The sequence below is a fragment of the Pelodiscus sinensis genome, unplaced genomic scaffold, assembly GCF_049634645.1.
Source record: "Pelodiscus sinensis isolate JC-2024 unplaced genomic scaffold, ASM4963464v1 ctg45, whole genome shotgun sequence".
In the NCBI taxonomy this organism is placed as follows: domain Eukaryota; kingdom Metazoa; phylum Chordata; order Testudines; family Trionychidae; genus Pelodiscus; species Pelodiscus sinensis.
Window position 1 is genome coordinate 742,587 of NW_027465963.1, and position 13,601 is coordinate 756,187.

A 13,601-nucleotide genomic window follows, 5' to 3' on the forward strand; every position below is an offset into this window, starting at 1 on the left:
TTTATCTTACTTTGGTGTGTGTATCATTTGTGTGTGTAAAATTAGACATATGGAGCAGGGACTACTGTATGGGTTTCAAATGTGTGAATGAAAGTCATCAAGGGAGTCCTCAGCATCTCTGCAATCATATGCAAATAGCCTTTTGTCCTTAAGGCTTAGCAGTGGTTGGTAGGGAGTGGTCAGGTGACCCCCCGACAATAAGGGAATTATTTAAAAAGAATAGGAAGGGAGAAGTCTTTTGGCTGGGCTGCACCTGAAGGAAGGAGCTGAAGACCCCAGGGTGGGGGGACAGCCCTGGTTTGGAGGGGCAGCTGGGGAAGAGCTTTAGGGTGAGTGTGAAGAGTTTGCACTGAGGTTTCAGTGCAGAATCAGCCAAGCATTTTTGTTTCTTTTGATTTGTAACCTACTGTGCTCTGCCTGGTCTCTCTTATTGCCACTTAAATCCTGCTGCTTCAACTTAATAAATCACTTTTATTGTCTATCAAGCCCAGTGTAAACAATTATTACCTAGGGAAGCAACCAGTGTGCACATTCCCCCTTTCATTGCTAAAGGGGGCTTACCTAATTCTTTGGGGTTTGATCCCATTTGGGGAGCGGTATCCCAGGAAGCTGGGTCCAAAACTGCACTCTTCTTGGACCTTAAGAGGTTCGATGTCTGTGTTGCTTCGGGGGAGGGGGTGGAATCTCAGCTTGGGGCCTTGGCTGGGGGAGACCAGGGAGCTGGCTCAGCAGGACCGGGCGGTGAGGAGCCCCAGAGAACAGGAAGGCGAGTGGCAGTGGCCGTGGCAGCACCCTGGGAGGCACCCCCGAGGGGTCATCTGTGACTGTGCCCGATCACAGGTGTCTTCATTGTAGCTCTTCAACACATCTATGCAGCATGGGTGGGATGATGTATATATTTAGCCTTTTGAGGGCCACAGTTTGCTCATTGACAAGCCCTTTATTAATACTTTGTGATGCAGCATTGTCTGGAGGAATGAGCACAGGCTTGAGTAGCAGGAAACCTGGAGTTCTGATCCTTGATCTGCCACCAACTGACACTGGCTAAGTTACTCCTCTCTCCTCTCCCTCAGTTTCCACCTTTCAAATGTGCGAATAAAGATGCTTGCCCACCATTGTGAAACACTCAGTCCTGGTCTACACTAGGACTTTAATTTGAAATAACCCCCTCAAGGTCAAATTTATAAGCAGTGCATGCACACTACCAAGCCTGTTATTTCAAAATGATGGGCCGTGGAATTCGAACTCTGTACACCTGCTTTTTATGAGGAGTAACACTAATTTTGAAATTATTGCAAAATAACATTAGTGTGGATGCTCCAGTGCTGCTAACTTGAAATAATTGGTGTGGTCAGAGCTGCGGGAGACCTCCATATGCCGAGTGTCTCCACTGCTCTCCTCCTGCAGAGCTGTAACAGTCCCAGGAAGAGAAGAAGGGCTTCTCACACGTCACCAGCTGCACAAGCCCTGAGAGAGACCAGGACCCGAGGCAGACATGAGTGACCCCAATGCTCCTTCAGACCCTCCAATGGCTGCCAGCACTTCTGCTGCTCCCACAGCCTCCACTGCCCAGGGATGCAGGAGAGCTCTGGCCTGGACTGGTGCTGAGATCCTGAACCTCATTGAGGTGTGAGGAGAGAAGTCCAACCCCCAGGATCTTTGCACCAAGAAGCACAATGCCAACATCAGGAGTCTCCTCACCCATCTGGACATCAGCAATGCCATGGAACAGAGTGAATGCTCTGGGGTGGCAACACACACCTGCCGCTACTGTGACCAGCTGGATGACATCCTGGGAGGGGGATGTCAAGTCCAGCCAGGAGAGGCTGCAGGAGGGCAGGGTGGCAGAGGAGGAGGAGAAGGAGGAGGCCAGCCAGGCAACCATGCCCACCAGCCAGGAGCTGCTCCTCATCTTGGAGCCAGTCCCCACCTCCCAGGATGTCTCCCAGGCTTCTGAGGAACCTGGGGAAGGCACGCAGGGAAAGGTAGAGAACTCACCTCATCTACACATGGGGGCAGGCAACAGGTCACAAGAGGCTGCATGCTGCTTTCTCAGCCTACTTGGCCTGCAGGGGTCACACAACAGCTTGTCCATGTGCGTGCACATGGAGCACCAGTCCAGAGCACTGAGCTCCATGATGCTCTCATAGAGGAACCCTTCGGTCCTTCTCACAAGGTTCCTGGACAGGCCTGTCTTACTCCAGCCTATGTGGTAGGACACCCTCCCACGACAAGCCACCACTAAGCCACTGTGTGGAACCACACGGCCATGCCTCTCACAGCACAGGGTCATACCTGCACTCAGGCAGTATCCGCTCCCGGTCAAGCACAGCGATGCATAAAAGACGGATATTGTGCATAGGAACCTGCTGGGAGGAGGAATAGGAGGGGAACCCATTAGCACTCTCTCCGGCAAGCGGTGTCTGCCGCTCACACACACCTCCCCAAATCTCCCCCCACCACGTTCAGTGGGCAGGAGTAGTTATAAGCTCGATACCTTTTGTCACCATGCAATTTTGACAGGTGCCCCGCCCCCTGACGTCACCTAAACCCGCCCTCCTCATGACGTCAGGATGACGTCAGGCCCTGACGTCACCTCCGCCCTCCCGCCCCCCGACGACGTCACCAAGCGCCGCCCTCCCCCGACGTCACCAAGCGCCGCCCCCCTGATGAGATTACCTATCCCCGCCCCTTTATACAGAGCGGGGTTCAAGATGGCGGGGCCGTCATTTTTCCGGGGTTCGGGGGTCCTCCTGCGAAAAATAAAAAAGAAAAGGGAGCTCTCGGGCGGCCCGTCTGGACCCGCGGGAGCCGAAAGAGGGAATGACAGGAGGGCGGACGGAGAGGCCTAGTCATCTGTTAGGCGGAGCCAATAGAACTTTATCTCCGCCCTCGAGGCCGGACCAATAGAAGTTAGAGGGTGGCGTTATTGTGTTTTTTTTTATTGTGTATAAAGGCGGGTTAGTTTTAAAACCGAACGACACGGACCTACGGACTGGGCCCCCAAAACAGATCTATGGCCGGCCTAAAGGATTTTGCAGACGTTAAGGAACCCGATCGCTTTTGGGGCGCCCTGAAGGCCGCGCCGTTGGCTCAAATAAACATTCCTATAGACAGAGATTCGAAAATGTGGGGCGGTTTGACGCCCGTGAAAAAGAAGAAGAGCTGCGCGGAGGAAAACCCTAGGACGTCTACGGCGGACGAAGAGCCGAAAACAGCGGTAAGCGTCTTGGCGGGGGTCGTGGGGTTTTGTAGCCAAAGCGGTCGCGCGACACTAATGTTATATTTTTATAGGTTAGCGTTCCAAAAGCAGAGAGCACGCGCGAGGCGATGATCCCCGAGGAAGAAGAAGAAGACGCCGTGTACGAGGACATGGCCCCCGAAACACGGCCCGCTGTAAAAGAAGGAAAAAGCGCAGAGACGGCAACGGGTCCCGAGGAAACGGAGAAAGTATACGGGGCCGTGGGTCCCGAGCCAGAGGCCGGGGCGAGCGATAAGGAAAATTACCCGCCGCCGTCCGAGGTGCCGATAAACTCCCCGGGTTCGGGGGCAGAGGCTGAAGAACGAGAAACGGTAAAAGCAAAATTTATTTTATTAAAAAGAAATAAAATACGGCTCTAAACAACAAAAGTTAAATCTCGTGTTTAATAATAGGAAGCCGACGCGGGGTATGACACGGACGACGGGGTGATCGAGGTAAAAGGCTTTATTTTTACGGTAAAACGGGGGTCGCAAAAAAAAAAAGACGTAATTTTTGGTGTGTTTGTTTGATTGTAACAGCTGACCTCTTCAGAGGATGACGAGAGCGGGGCTCGGACGGGGGTAGCCGTGATATGCACTTGTTGCTTTTGCATAAGCACGGAGGAGAAAAAAAAAAGCGACGAAGAAAACAGCCAGGACGAGAGAGAGTTGGTTATGGACGATATCGTTAAAGCCGTGATAGTAAAAGTGTTTTACCATTGTTTGAAAAAGGTGATGTTCGAAACCTGCGCGCCGTGTGCGGAAAAATACCCCAATCCGTTTAATTTTAACATTTTGTTTTGGAACCGCTCGGAGGAGTTTTACCAACTTAGGCGTATCGCTACTAAGTTGGATGTCGCGCGGGTTTTGTACATTATTATGGCCGAAGGGCACAAATGGGATAAGCTAAACGTAACCTCCGAAACGGTAGCACACGTTATTAAAACGCTCAGGGAGGTAGCAGAGAGCGCAGACCCCACGAACTATTTGATAAACCTGTCAAAAAAGGTGATGGTAAAGGCGGGCCGCTCGGCATGCAGAAGGATCGGCAAAATTAACCCCGACACTTTCTACGCGTCGCGTCGCGGGCTTGAGGGGGTTCAAAAAAAAGTAGTGTTTTGAGTAAAGCGTGATGTGTAGGCCGAAGGCTTATGTATTTAATAAAGCAAAGGAAAAACGTTGTATTTACGAAAAACACCCCGACGCTGGGGGTGAGGTATTATTCTTCCGGGGAAACCGGTAGTTTTGGGGGCGCGGTGTTTAAAAAAAAAAAAAATTGTGTTTTGATTAAAGCGTGATGTGTAGACCCAAGGCTTATGTATTTAATAAAAGCAAAAGAAAAACATTGTATTCACGAGAAACATTCCGACGCCGGTGTGCTTATTAAAGCGAACGGAGGGGCGGTGCGGGGGGTTTAGACGTGACCGCCGGGCTAAAAGCGGTGTATTATTCTCCCGGGGAAGCCGGTAGTTTCGGGGGCGTGACGCCCCTATATCAAGCCGCTAAAAGGAGGAATGCGGCTTTAAGTAAAAAACAGGTCGCCGACTGGCTCGCGGACCTCACGCGGCCTTGTTCAAAGAACGCTTTAAACGCCTTAGCTACCTCGGGCCCCGTTTTGTTTTTTAGCGAAGCCGCCCAGGCGTGCTTAGACAAAATGTCTATCGCCGTTAAAATATATTTACGGCCGTCGTTGTGCCCGGCGTAGGGCGTCATGTCGACCAAATCCGCTTGCCATTGCGCGTCCACGTCGGACACCACGGTTTTATTTCTTTTAAACTTAATTCTTGCCGGCTTGTGTAAAGCGTAAGCATCTTGGTCCGCGAGCCAGTCGGCGACCTGTTTTTTACTTAAAGCCGCATTCCTCCTTTTAGCGGCTTGATATAGGGGCGTCACGCCCCCGAAACTACCGGCTTCCCCGGGAGAATAATACACCGCTTTTAGCCCGGCGGTCATGTCTAAACCCCCCGCACCGCCCCTCCGTTCGCTTTAATAAGCACACCGGCGTCGGAATGTTTCTCGTGAATACAATGTTTTTCTTTTGCTTTTATTAAATACATAAGCCTTGGGTCTACACATCACGCTTTAATCAAAACACAATTTTTTTTTTTTTTAAACACCGCGCCCCCAAAACTACCGGTTTCCCCGGAAGAATAATACCTCACCCCCAGCGTCGGGGTGTTTTTCGTAAATACAACGTTTTTCCTTTGCTTTATTAAATACATAAGCCTTCGGCCTACACATCACGCTTTACTCAAAACACTACTTTTTTTTGAACCCCCTCAAGCCCGCGACGCGACGCGTAGAAAGTGTCGGGGTTAATTTTGCCGATCCTTCTGCATGCCGAGCGGCCCGCCTTTACCATCACCTTTTTTGACAGGTTTATCAAATAGTTCGTGGGGTCTGCGCTCTCTGCTATCTCCCTGAGCGTTTTAATAACGTGTGCTACCGTTTCGGAGGTTACGTTTAGCTTATCCCATTTGTGCCCTTCGGCCATAATAATGTACAAAACCCGCGCGACATCCAACTTAGTAGCGATACGCCTAAGTTGGTAAAACTCCTCCGAGCGGTTCCAAAACAAAATGTTAAAATTAAACGGATTGGGGTATTTTTCCGCACACGGCGCGCAGGTTTCGAACATCACCTTTTTCAAACAATGGTAAAACACTTTTACTATCACGGCTTTAACGATATCGTCCATAACCAACTCTCTCTCGTCCTGGCTGTTTTCTTCGTCGCTTTTTTTTTTCTCCTCCGTGCTTACGCAAAAGCAACAAGTGCATATCACGGCTACCCCCGTCCGAGCCCCGCTCTCGTCATCCTCTGAAGAGGTCAGCTGTTACAATCAAACAAACACACCAAAAATTACGTCTTTTTTTTTTTGCGACCCCCGTTTTACCGTAAAAATAAAGCCTTTTACCTCGATCACCCCGTCGTCCGTGTCATACCCCGCGTCGGCTTCCTATTATTAAACACGAGATTTAACTTTTGTTGTTTAGAGCCGTATTTTATTTCTTTTTAATAAAATAAATTTTGCTTTTACCGTTTCTCGTTCTTCAGCCTCTGCCCCCGAACCCGGGGAGTTTATCGGCACCTCGGACGGCGGCGGGTAATTTTCCTTATCGCTCGCCCCGGCCTCTGGCTCGGGACCCACGGCCCCGTATACTTTCTCCGTTTCCTCGGGACCCGTTGCCGTCTCTGCGCTTTTTCCTTCTTTTACAGCGGGCCGTGTTTCGGGGGCCATGTCCTCGTACACGGCGTCTTCTTCTTCTTCCTCGGGGATCATCGCCTCGCGCGTGCTCTCTGCTTTTGGAACGCTAACCTATAAAAATATAACATTAGTGTCGCGCGACCGCTTTGGCTACAAAACCCCACGACCCCCGCCAAGACGCTTACCGCTGTTTTCGGCTCTTCGTCCGCCGTAGACGTCCTAGGGTTTTCCTCCGCGCAGCTCTTCTTCTTTTTCACGGGCGTCAAACCGCCCCACATTTTCGAATCTCTGTCTATAGGAATGTTTATTTGAGCCAACGGCGCGGCCTTCAGGGCGCCCCAAAAGCGATCGGGTTCCTTAACGTCTGCAAAATCCTTTAGGCCGGCCATAGATCTGTTTTGGGGGCCCAGTCCGTAGGTCCGTGTCGTTCGGTTTTAAAACTAACCCGCCTTTATACACAATAAAAAAAAACACAATAACGCCACCCTCTAACTTCTATTGGTCCGGCCTCGAGGGCGGAGATAAAGTTCTATTGGCTCCGCCTAACAGATGACTAGGCCTCTCCGTCCGCCCTCCTGTCATTCCCTCTTTCGGCTCCCGCGGGTCCAGACGGGCCGCCCGAGAGCTCCCTTTTCTTTTTTATTTTTCGCAGGAGGACCCCCGAACCCCGGAAAAATGACGGCCCCGCCATCTTGAACCCCGCTCTGTATAAAGGGGCGGGGATAGGTAATCTCATCAGGGGGGCGGCGCTTGGTGACGTCGGGGGAGGGCGGCGCTTGGTGACGTCGTCGGGGGGCGGGAGGGCGGAGGTGACGTCTCGGGGGGCGGGAGGGCGGAGGTGACGTCAGGGCCTGACGTCATCCTGACGTCATGAGGAGGGCGGGTTTAGGTGACGTCAGGGGGCGGGGCACCTGTCAAAATTGCATGGTGACAAAAGGTATCGAGCTTATAACTACTGGCAGGGATAGAAGTTCTCTCTCTGCAGGACGCCGCCAGTGCCAGACCCAGTGGCTGTGGGACACAGTAGGAAGCAGAGCTGCCCCGGCCCCTGCTCCTGGCCTGGCTGGCACACTTCCCATGCCTGCTTGTCCCTGGGCCGTGGGTGTTGCGATGCTCACCTGGGACGACTGTGCCCCTGCTGGAAAGCGCCCGCTTTCTAGGCAACATATGGCCTTGCTTGAAGCACATCACCATTGTCTGAACTGAGACCTTTGGTGTTGGCTCAGCAATTAGGGCTAAGCTTCATGCACAGTGTCTCCTGGGATGACTGCCCTTGTCACTTTTCTTCACAGCTGGGCCAGCTGTGAGCTTGGTGCATCCCCCACTTCCCACTCCATCTACCCGACTGAGCAGGATCTGCATGTCTACTGCCCTGACTCTGATGGTGTGGTTGGGGAAAAAAGTGCCAGCGTGCATCTTTTGGAACAGGCAGGAGTTCCGAAAGATGCGGGTGTCGAGCACCTTTTCCAACCATCTGACAATGTCGATGAAGCATCCCTTGTGATCCACCAGGGCCTGCAGCACCATGGAAAAGTACCCCTTTATGTTTATGTAGTGTGAGGTATGGTGGTCAGGGGCCAGGATGGGGATGTGCATGCTATCTATGCCCTGCCCCTCGCAGCTGGGGAAGCCCATGGTGGCAAAGCCATGGACGATGCTGTCCATGTTCCCCAGACTGACGACCCACCACAGCAGGATGTTGTTGATGGCCTTGGCTACCTGCACGAGCACAGCCCCGACTGGATTTCCCCACGCTGAACTGGTTCCTGACTGAGCGGTAGCTGTTCAACGTGGCGCGCTTCCACGGGGAGATGGTCACGTGCGTCTGCATGGGAATGATGGGGTCTCATGTGGGTGTCCTGTCACCTGAGGGCAGGGTCAAGCCACTCTGGGTATGTCTACACTACAAAGTTAATTCGAACTAACAGTTGTTAGTTCGAATTAACTTTCATAGGGTATGTATACACTACAGCGCTAATTCGAATTAGCACATCTAGACTTAATAACTAGTTCGAATTAGTGTTTTGCTAATTCGAACTAGCATGTCCACAGAGTGGACCCTGGACTGAGGTTAAGGATGGCCGGAAGCAGTGCCGGCAGGGCATCAGATTAGGACTTAGAGTGTGGAGCTGCTGTCTCAGGCTAGCCGAGGGCTGTGCTTAAAGGGACCCGACCCCCACCCTGGACAGACAGTTCTCAGGGCTTCCCCGCTTGCAAAGCAGTCCTGGCTTGGAGTGCCCTGAGTGCCCACACTGGGCACATCACACCACTCGGCCATCAGCCCGGCTGCACTTGCCGCAGGCTGCCATGCGGGGGGGGGGGGGGGTGTCAATCAAGGGGCTTCAGGAGAGCTTCCACCCCCAAAAGCCCACAGAGCCAGCCCAGTCCTCCCCATCGGGGGCTCGTACCCCCATTTCTCCCTCACCTTCCACTGACCCATCCCTAGCCCCCCCTTCCTGATGTACAAAATAAAGGACACGTGTGTTCAAAAATAGAAACTCTCTTTATTGAGCAAAACTCGGGGAGACTGGGAAAAGGAGGTGGGAGAGGGGAGGGCAACTAAAATGATCAGGGGGCTTGGAACAGGTCCCATATGAAGAGAGGCTAAAGAGACTGGGACTTTTCAGTTTAGAAAAGAGGAGACTGAGGGGAGATATGATAGAGGTCTATAAAAGCACGAGTGGTGCGGAGAGGGTGCATAAAGAAAAGTTCTTCATTAGTTCCCATAATAGAAGGACTAGAGGACACCAAATGAAATGAATGGGTAGCAGGCTTCAAACTAACAACAGGAAGTTCTTCTTCACAAAGCAAATAAACTTGTGGAACTCCTTGCTGCAGGAGGCTGTGAAGGCTAGAACTACTACTACTTAGCCAGTCAGTCCCCAGCCTGTAACAATGCTTGGGATTCTTCCCTCCCAAGTGCAGGACTCTACGCTTGTCCTTGTTGAACCTCATCAGATTTCTTTTGGCCCAATCCTCTAATCTGCCTAGGTCACTCTGGACCCTATCCCTGCCCCCCAGCGTATCGACATCTCCCCCTATCTTAGTGTCATCTGCAAACTTGCTGAGGGTGCAATCCGTCCCCTCATCCAGGTAATTAATAAAGATGTTGAACAAAACCAGCCCTAGAACCGATCCCTGGGGCACTCTACTAGAAACTGACCGCCAACCTGACATAAAGCCGTTGAGCACTACCCGTTGGGCCCGACAGTCTAGCCAGCTTTCTATCCATCTTACCGTCCATTTATCCAGTCCATACTCCCTTAACTTGCTGGCAAGAATATTGTGGGAGACCGTATCAAAAGCTTTGCTGAAGTCAAGGTATATCACATCCACTGACTTCCCCATATCCACAGAGCCAGTTATCTCATCATAGAAGCTAATCAGATTGGTCAGGCACGACTTGCCCTTCGTGAATCCAAGTTGACTATTCCTGATCACTTTCCTCTCTTCCAAGTGCTTCAAAATGGATTCTTTGAGGCTCCCCTCCATGATTTTTCCAGGGACTGAGGTAAGGCTGACTGGTCTGTAGTTCCCTGGATTGTCCTCCTTCCTTTTTTTTTTTTTTTTTAAAAAGATGGGCACTACATTTGCCTTTTTCCAGTCATCTGGGATCTCTCCCGATCTCCACGAGTTTTCAAAGATAATGGCCAAAGGTGCCGCAATGACATTTGCCAACTCCCTCAGTACCCTTGGATGCATTAAATCCGGGCCCATGGATTTGTGTGTGTTTAGCTTTTCTAAATAGTTCCTAACCTGTTCTTTTCCCACCAAGGGCTGTCCACCTCCTTCCCATACTGCGTTGTCTAGTGCATTAGTCTGGGAGCTGACCTTGTCCGCGAAGACAGAGGCAAAGACAGAGGCCAGTCCCAGTGGCCCATTGCCTAGGAGCTGCCCGGAGGCGTGAGCCCTTTCAACTGCTTCTCTTCAAAGGGCTTGTGCCTGCCGGGCAGCTGCCAGGCAACAGGTTAGCAGTGGGGGGCATGGCTTTGTTCTCCTCTCCTGTCACATGTGGTGGACAGTGCTCCAGGTGACCTCCAAATGGAGCTTACTGACTTGCAGAGTGACGCCTTGCTTGCGGAGCAATTCACATCAGCGCCGCTTCTGGAACTTTATGCATCTCTCAACGAACAAAGCTTTCCGAAGGCCAAGGCTCATGCCCAAAAGATGCTTGTATTGTGCGGAGCAACTTACAGCTGTGAGCAGACATTTTCTGTCATGAAATTCAGTAAATCAAAGACCAGCTCTTGGATCACCGATGACCACCTTGCAGTAGTGCTCCGCATTGCAACATCAGAAGTGACACCTGACTTCACGTCCCTTGTTAATGCCCAGCACAGACTTGCTTCTTCACACTGAGTTGCATTTTTTCTTTTACACTTAATTTAATGCACGTGAGTTGCATTAAGCTCAGGTGGGCAACAAGTCGGATGTGGCTTCTGCCAGTGCTTATTAACCTGTGGCTCTGCAGATGTGGCCATTTACAGCTCCTGTTGGCTGTGGATCACCGTTCCCAGCCCATGTGAGCCGTAGGAGGTGGTGTCCCAATTCACACAGTGCCCCTTGGCTGGAGATGGTGCTCCACGGTGAAGGGGAGGTCCAAGCGGCTGTACCAGTGGAGGTGCATGTAAATCAGGGGTGGGCAATAATTTTTGAAGGGGGGCCGTCTCGGAAGGGGCGGGGCCTTAGGCAGAAGGGACAGTCCATGTGCTGTAAAAAGACACCAATATGTTTTTTACACAACAAAGTAATTAAATGTTAATAATTATCAGCATACAACTTTGTCCAAAGATTATCATAGACAGCAACACTAACATTTTGAGAACACTTGTAACATTTGTAGTAACACCACTAACACTAAACTTTTAGTTGCATCAGTGGTGGGCAGTATCCGACCCGCGGAGCCGACACGGCTCACCAGGGTTAGCCCCGGCAGGCCACCAGTGCTTTATTTACATGCACCTCCACTGGTACAAGGGCTGGCAGCGTCTCCCCCTCAGCCAAACCCCAGCTCTAATCTCTCTCTCACACACGCACACACACACACACACACACACACACACCCACCCACCCACCCACCCCCCCCTGATTTTTACCTTTCAGACCCTCTTTTGCCTTGCCCTAAAGTTACTTGATCCTCCAGGCTGGTAAATCTCTGCCCCCTGCTCACACCCTGCCCATCTCCACCCCCCTGTGATTTGCCCCTAAACCTCTTTTCAACACTTGTAAAGAGCTAGAAGCAGCATCTGAATCCACGTAAGGGCAGAGCGAGGGCAGCAGCTCTGAGCGCAGCAGCTCTTACTGATCATGTTCAGTTCTAGTGCGCATGCTCAGTACACCCCAAGTAGTAAATTCTGAGACGCACTAGCTTCTGTCGCTACACGCCAGCTGCCTCTTCTTGCTGCAGCCTCAGCTGGACTGGACAGCAGTGGTGCTGGGTGCGGCAGAGCACCTGGGTCCGAGGCAGTGCAACGCTGGGCTGGGGGGGGGGGGGGGGGGTGGAGGGGGGAACCACAGCGAGTCCCCAGCTCTGGAGTTTCACTAGTGGCACCCGCTGAGGGGGGTGCCTGAGGCCACTTCCCCAGGCTCTGTCAACATCCAGTAGCAGACCTTCACTCCGCAGTGGTTCAGCAGGGGCAGCCCGCGTAACCAACCAGCAGCAACAGCCAGCTCCCTGCCCCCCTCTGCCCGGGGAGCCAACTGTCACCCACAGCCGGGCCCCATGCAGAAGCTGGCTTGGAGGGCAACCCACCCCTCCCCTGCATGCAGCTGTAAGCCTGGCGGAGGGGCAGTGTGAACCAGAGGCAGCCAGTCTGACACTACCAGGCTGCTGGGGGCTGATTGGGCTCTTTCAACACCAAGCGAGATGCAAAGTGCACCTGAAAGACAAGGCTCCATTGATGCTGTTGCACTGACACATGAGCAGCCACCTGGTGGCATGGAATAGTGCCTAGAAAGGAACAGGTGCAGGAGGAAGTATTACTACTGTAAAATGTGTGTAAGAAGGCAACAATCCACCCTTAGTTTTGTGTGTACTAGTCACATAGTTATGTAGAGACACTGTGGACATAGCTCACTGTCAACAGAGCTAGGTGTAATTACCAAGAGGCAGAGGCTTGCAACAACTTTTATAGCTAAACAAAGTGTCTGCTTCCTTTAAATTACTATTATATGATGTAGGATGCATATTTTCTCTAATTTAGACAAAAAGGCAGGTGCTATCATACCCCCCTCTCAAATACAGATTGGATATCCCCGATTCAGCACCCTCTGGACCAGATGAGTCTGGAACGAAGGAATTTGCCTGACCAGGGGAGGTCCCCTACCACCAGCCCACCAACCCTCCATGCCACGCACTGCTTCCAGCTCAGCAGGCCCCCCTGCCTCTGGCCTGGCTTGGTGGCTGGCCCTGGTCAGCCCCCAGTCCGCTGCCACTGGACTCCCAGCTCTCTGATCCAGGGACATCCATGGTCCTGCCAGATCATGTTACCAGACCAGAGTGTCCTGGTTTAGGGAGGTACAACCTGTAGTACAACTGGAGTTCCAGGAAATTACTTTTCTCCAACAGATGATTAGCAACAAAACAGTCTTAAGTGCCATTCAGGTCTCAGTGCAAAGTTTCAGTAAACATTTATTTTTACCATACTATAGTTCATTTGTGAAATCACTCTACAAATATTTAACTACATAATACATTGATCATGTATAGCTCTGTAAAAATAAGTTGATACTCAAAGTATCAGCAAATCTAGTATTTCTCTAAAGGTCACATGTAAAAAGGATACATACACAATTTTCTTCACAACAAATCATTTTACATAACACAATTTGCACGAACTTATAACTTGATTTAAACTTTAAATCTCATGTACAAAACAGTATGTGAAATTAAATGACTGACATCAGTGCTGATAACTAGTGCTATAATAGCAACTATAATACCTTGTTAAAAAGATCAATGTTTCATGTGCTAATTGTAATCACAGGTCAATTGAATTATTCAAAAGTTTAAAATACATGCAGATACAATAAAATCTTTATACTCAAAAAACAGACAAGTAGAACTTATGGTCAATCACATCATTAGCTGCCAAATACAGATTATTAGTATGTGAGGCAAATCACATTAAAAAAAAAACTTTACACTGTCAAA

At 50.9% G+C, this 13,601-nt stretch overlaps 2 protein-coding genes across 4 annotated transcripts; one reads left to right on the forward strand and one right to left on the reverse strand.

Annotated features, from left to right (window-relative positions):
* Window positions 1-2,577: 2,577 nt before the first annotated feature.
* On the forward strand, window positions 2,578-4,601 carry LOC102444210 (uncharacterized). 2 transcript variants are annotated; one of them, XM_075917381.1, is made up of 4 exons: window positions 2,580-3,220; window positions 3,295-3,573; window positions 3,655-3,696; window positions 3,781-4,601. In XM_075917381.1, exons 1-4 carry the CDS (start codon window positions 3,017-3,019, stop codon window positions 4,360-4,362), a joined length of 1,107 nt encoding a protein of 368 aa, XP_075773496.1. In that variant the 5' UTR covers window positions 2,580-3,016; the 3' UTR covers window positions 4,363-4,601. The 2 variants fall into 2 exon arrangements, with proteins under 2 accessions (XP_075773497.1, XP_075773496.1); XM_075917382.1 differs by lacking the exon at window positions 3,655-3,696 and having other exon boundaries at window positions 2,578-3,220.
* Window positions 4,602-5,252: 651 nt separating this feature from the next.
* On the reverse strand, window positions 5,253-6,940 carry LOC142825444 (uncharacterized). 2 transcript variants are annotated; one of them, XM_075917383.1, is made up of 4 exons: window positions 6,634-6,940; window positions 6,281-6,559; window positions 6,158-6,199; window positions 5,253-6,073 (listed from the first exon to the last, which is right to left on the reverse strand). In XM_075917383.1, the coding sequence occupies exons 1-4, from the start codon at window positions 6,835-6,837 to the stop codon at window positions 5,492-5,494; spliced, it is 1,107 nt and encodes a 368-aa protein (XP_075773498.1). In that variant the 5' UTR covers window positions 6,838-6,940; the 3' UTR covers window positions 5,253-5,491. The 2 variants fall into 2 exon arrangements, with proteins under 2 accessions (XP_075773498.1, XP_075773499.1); XM_075917384.1 differs by lacking the exon at window positions 6,158-6,199.
* Window positions 6,941-13,601: the final 6,661 nt, after the last annotated feature.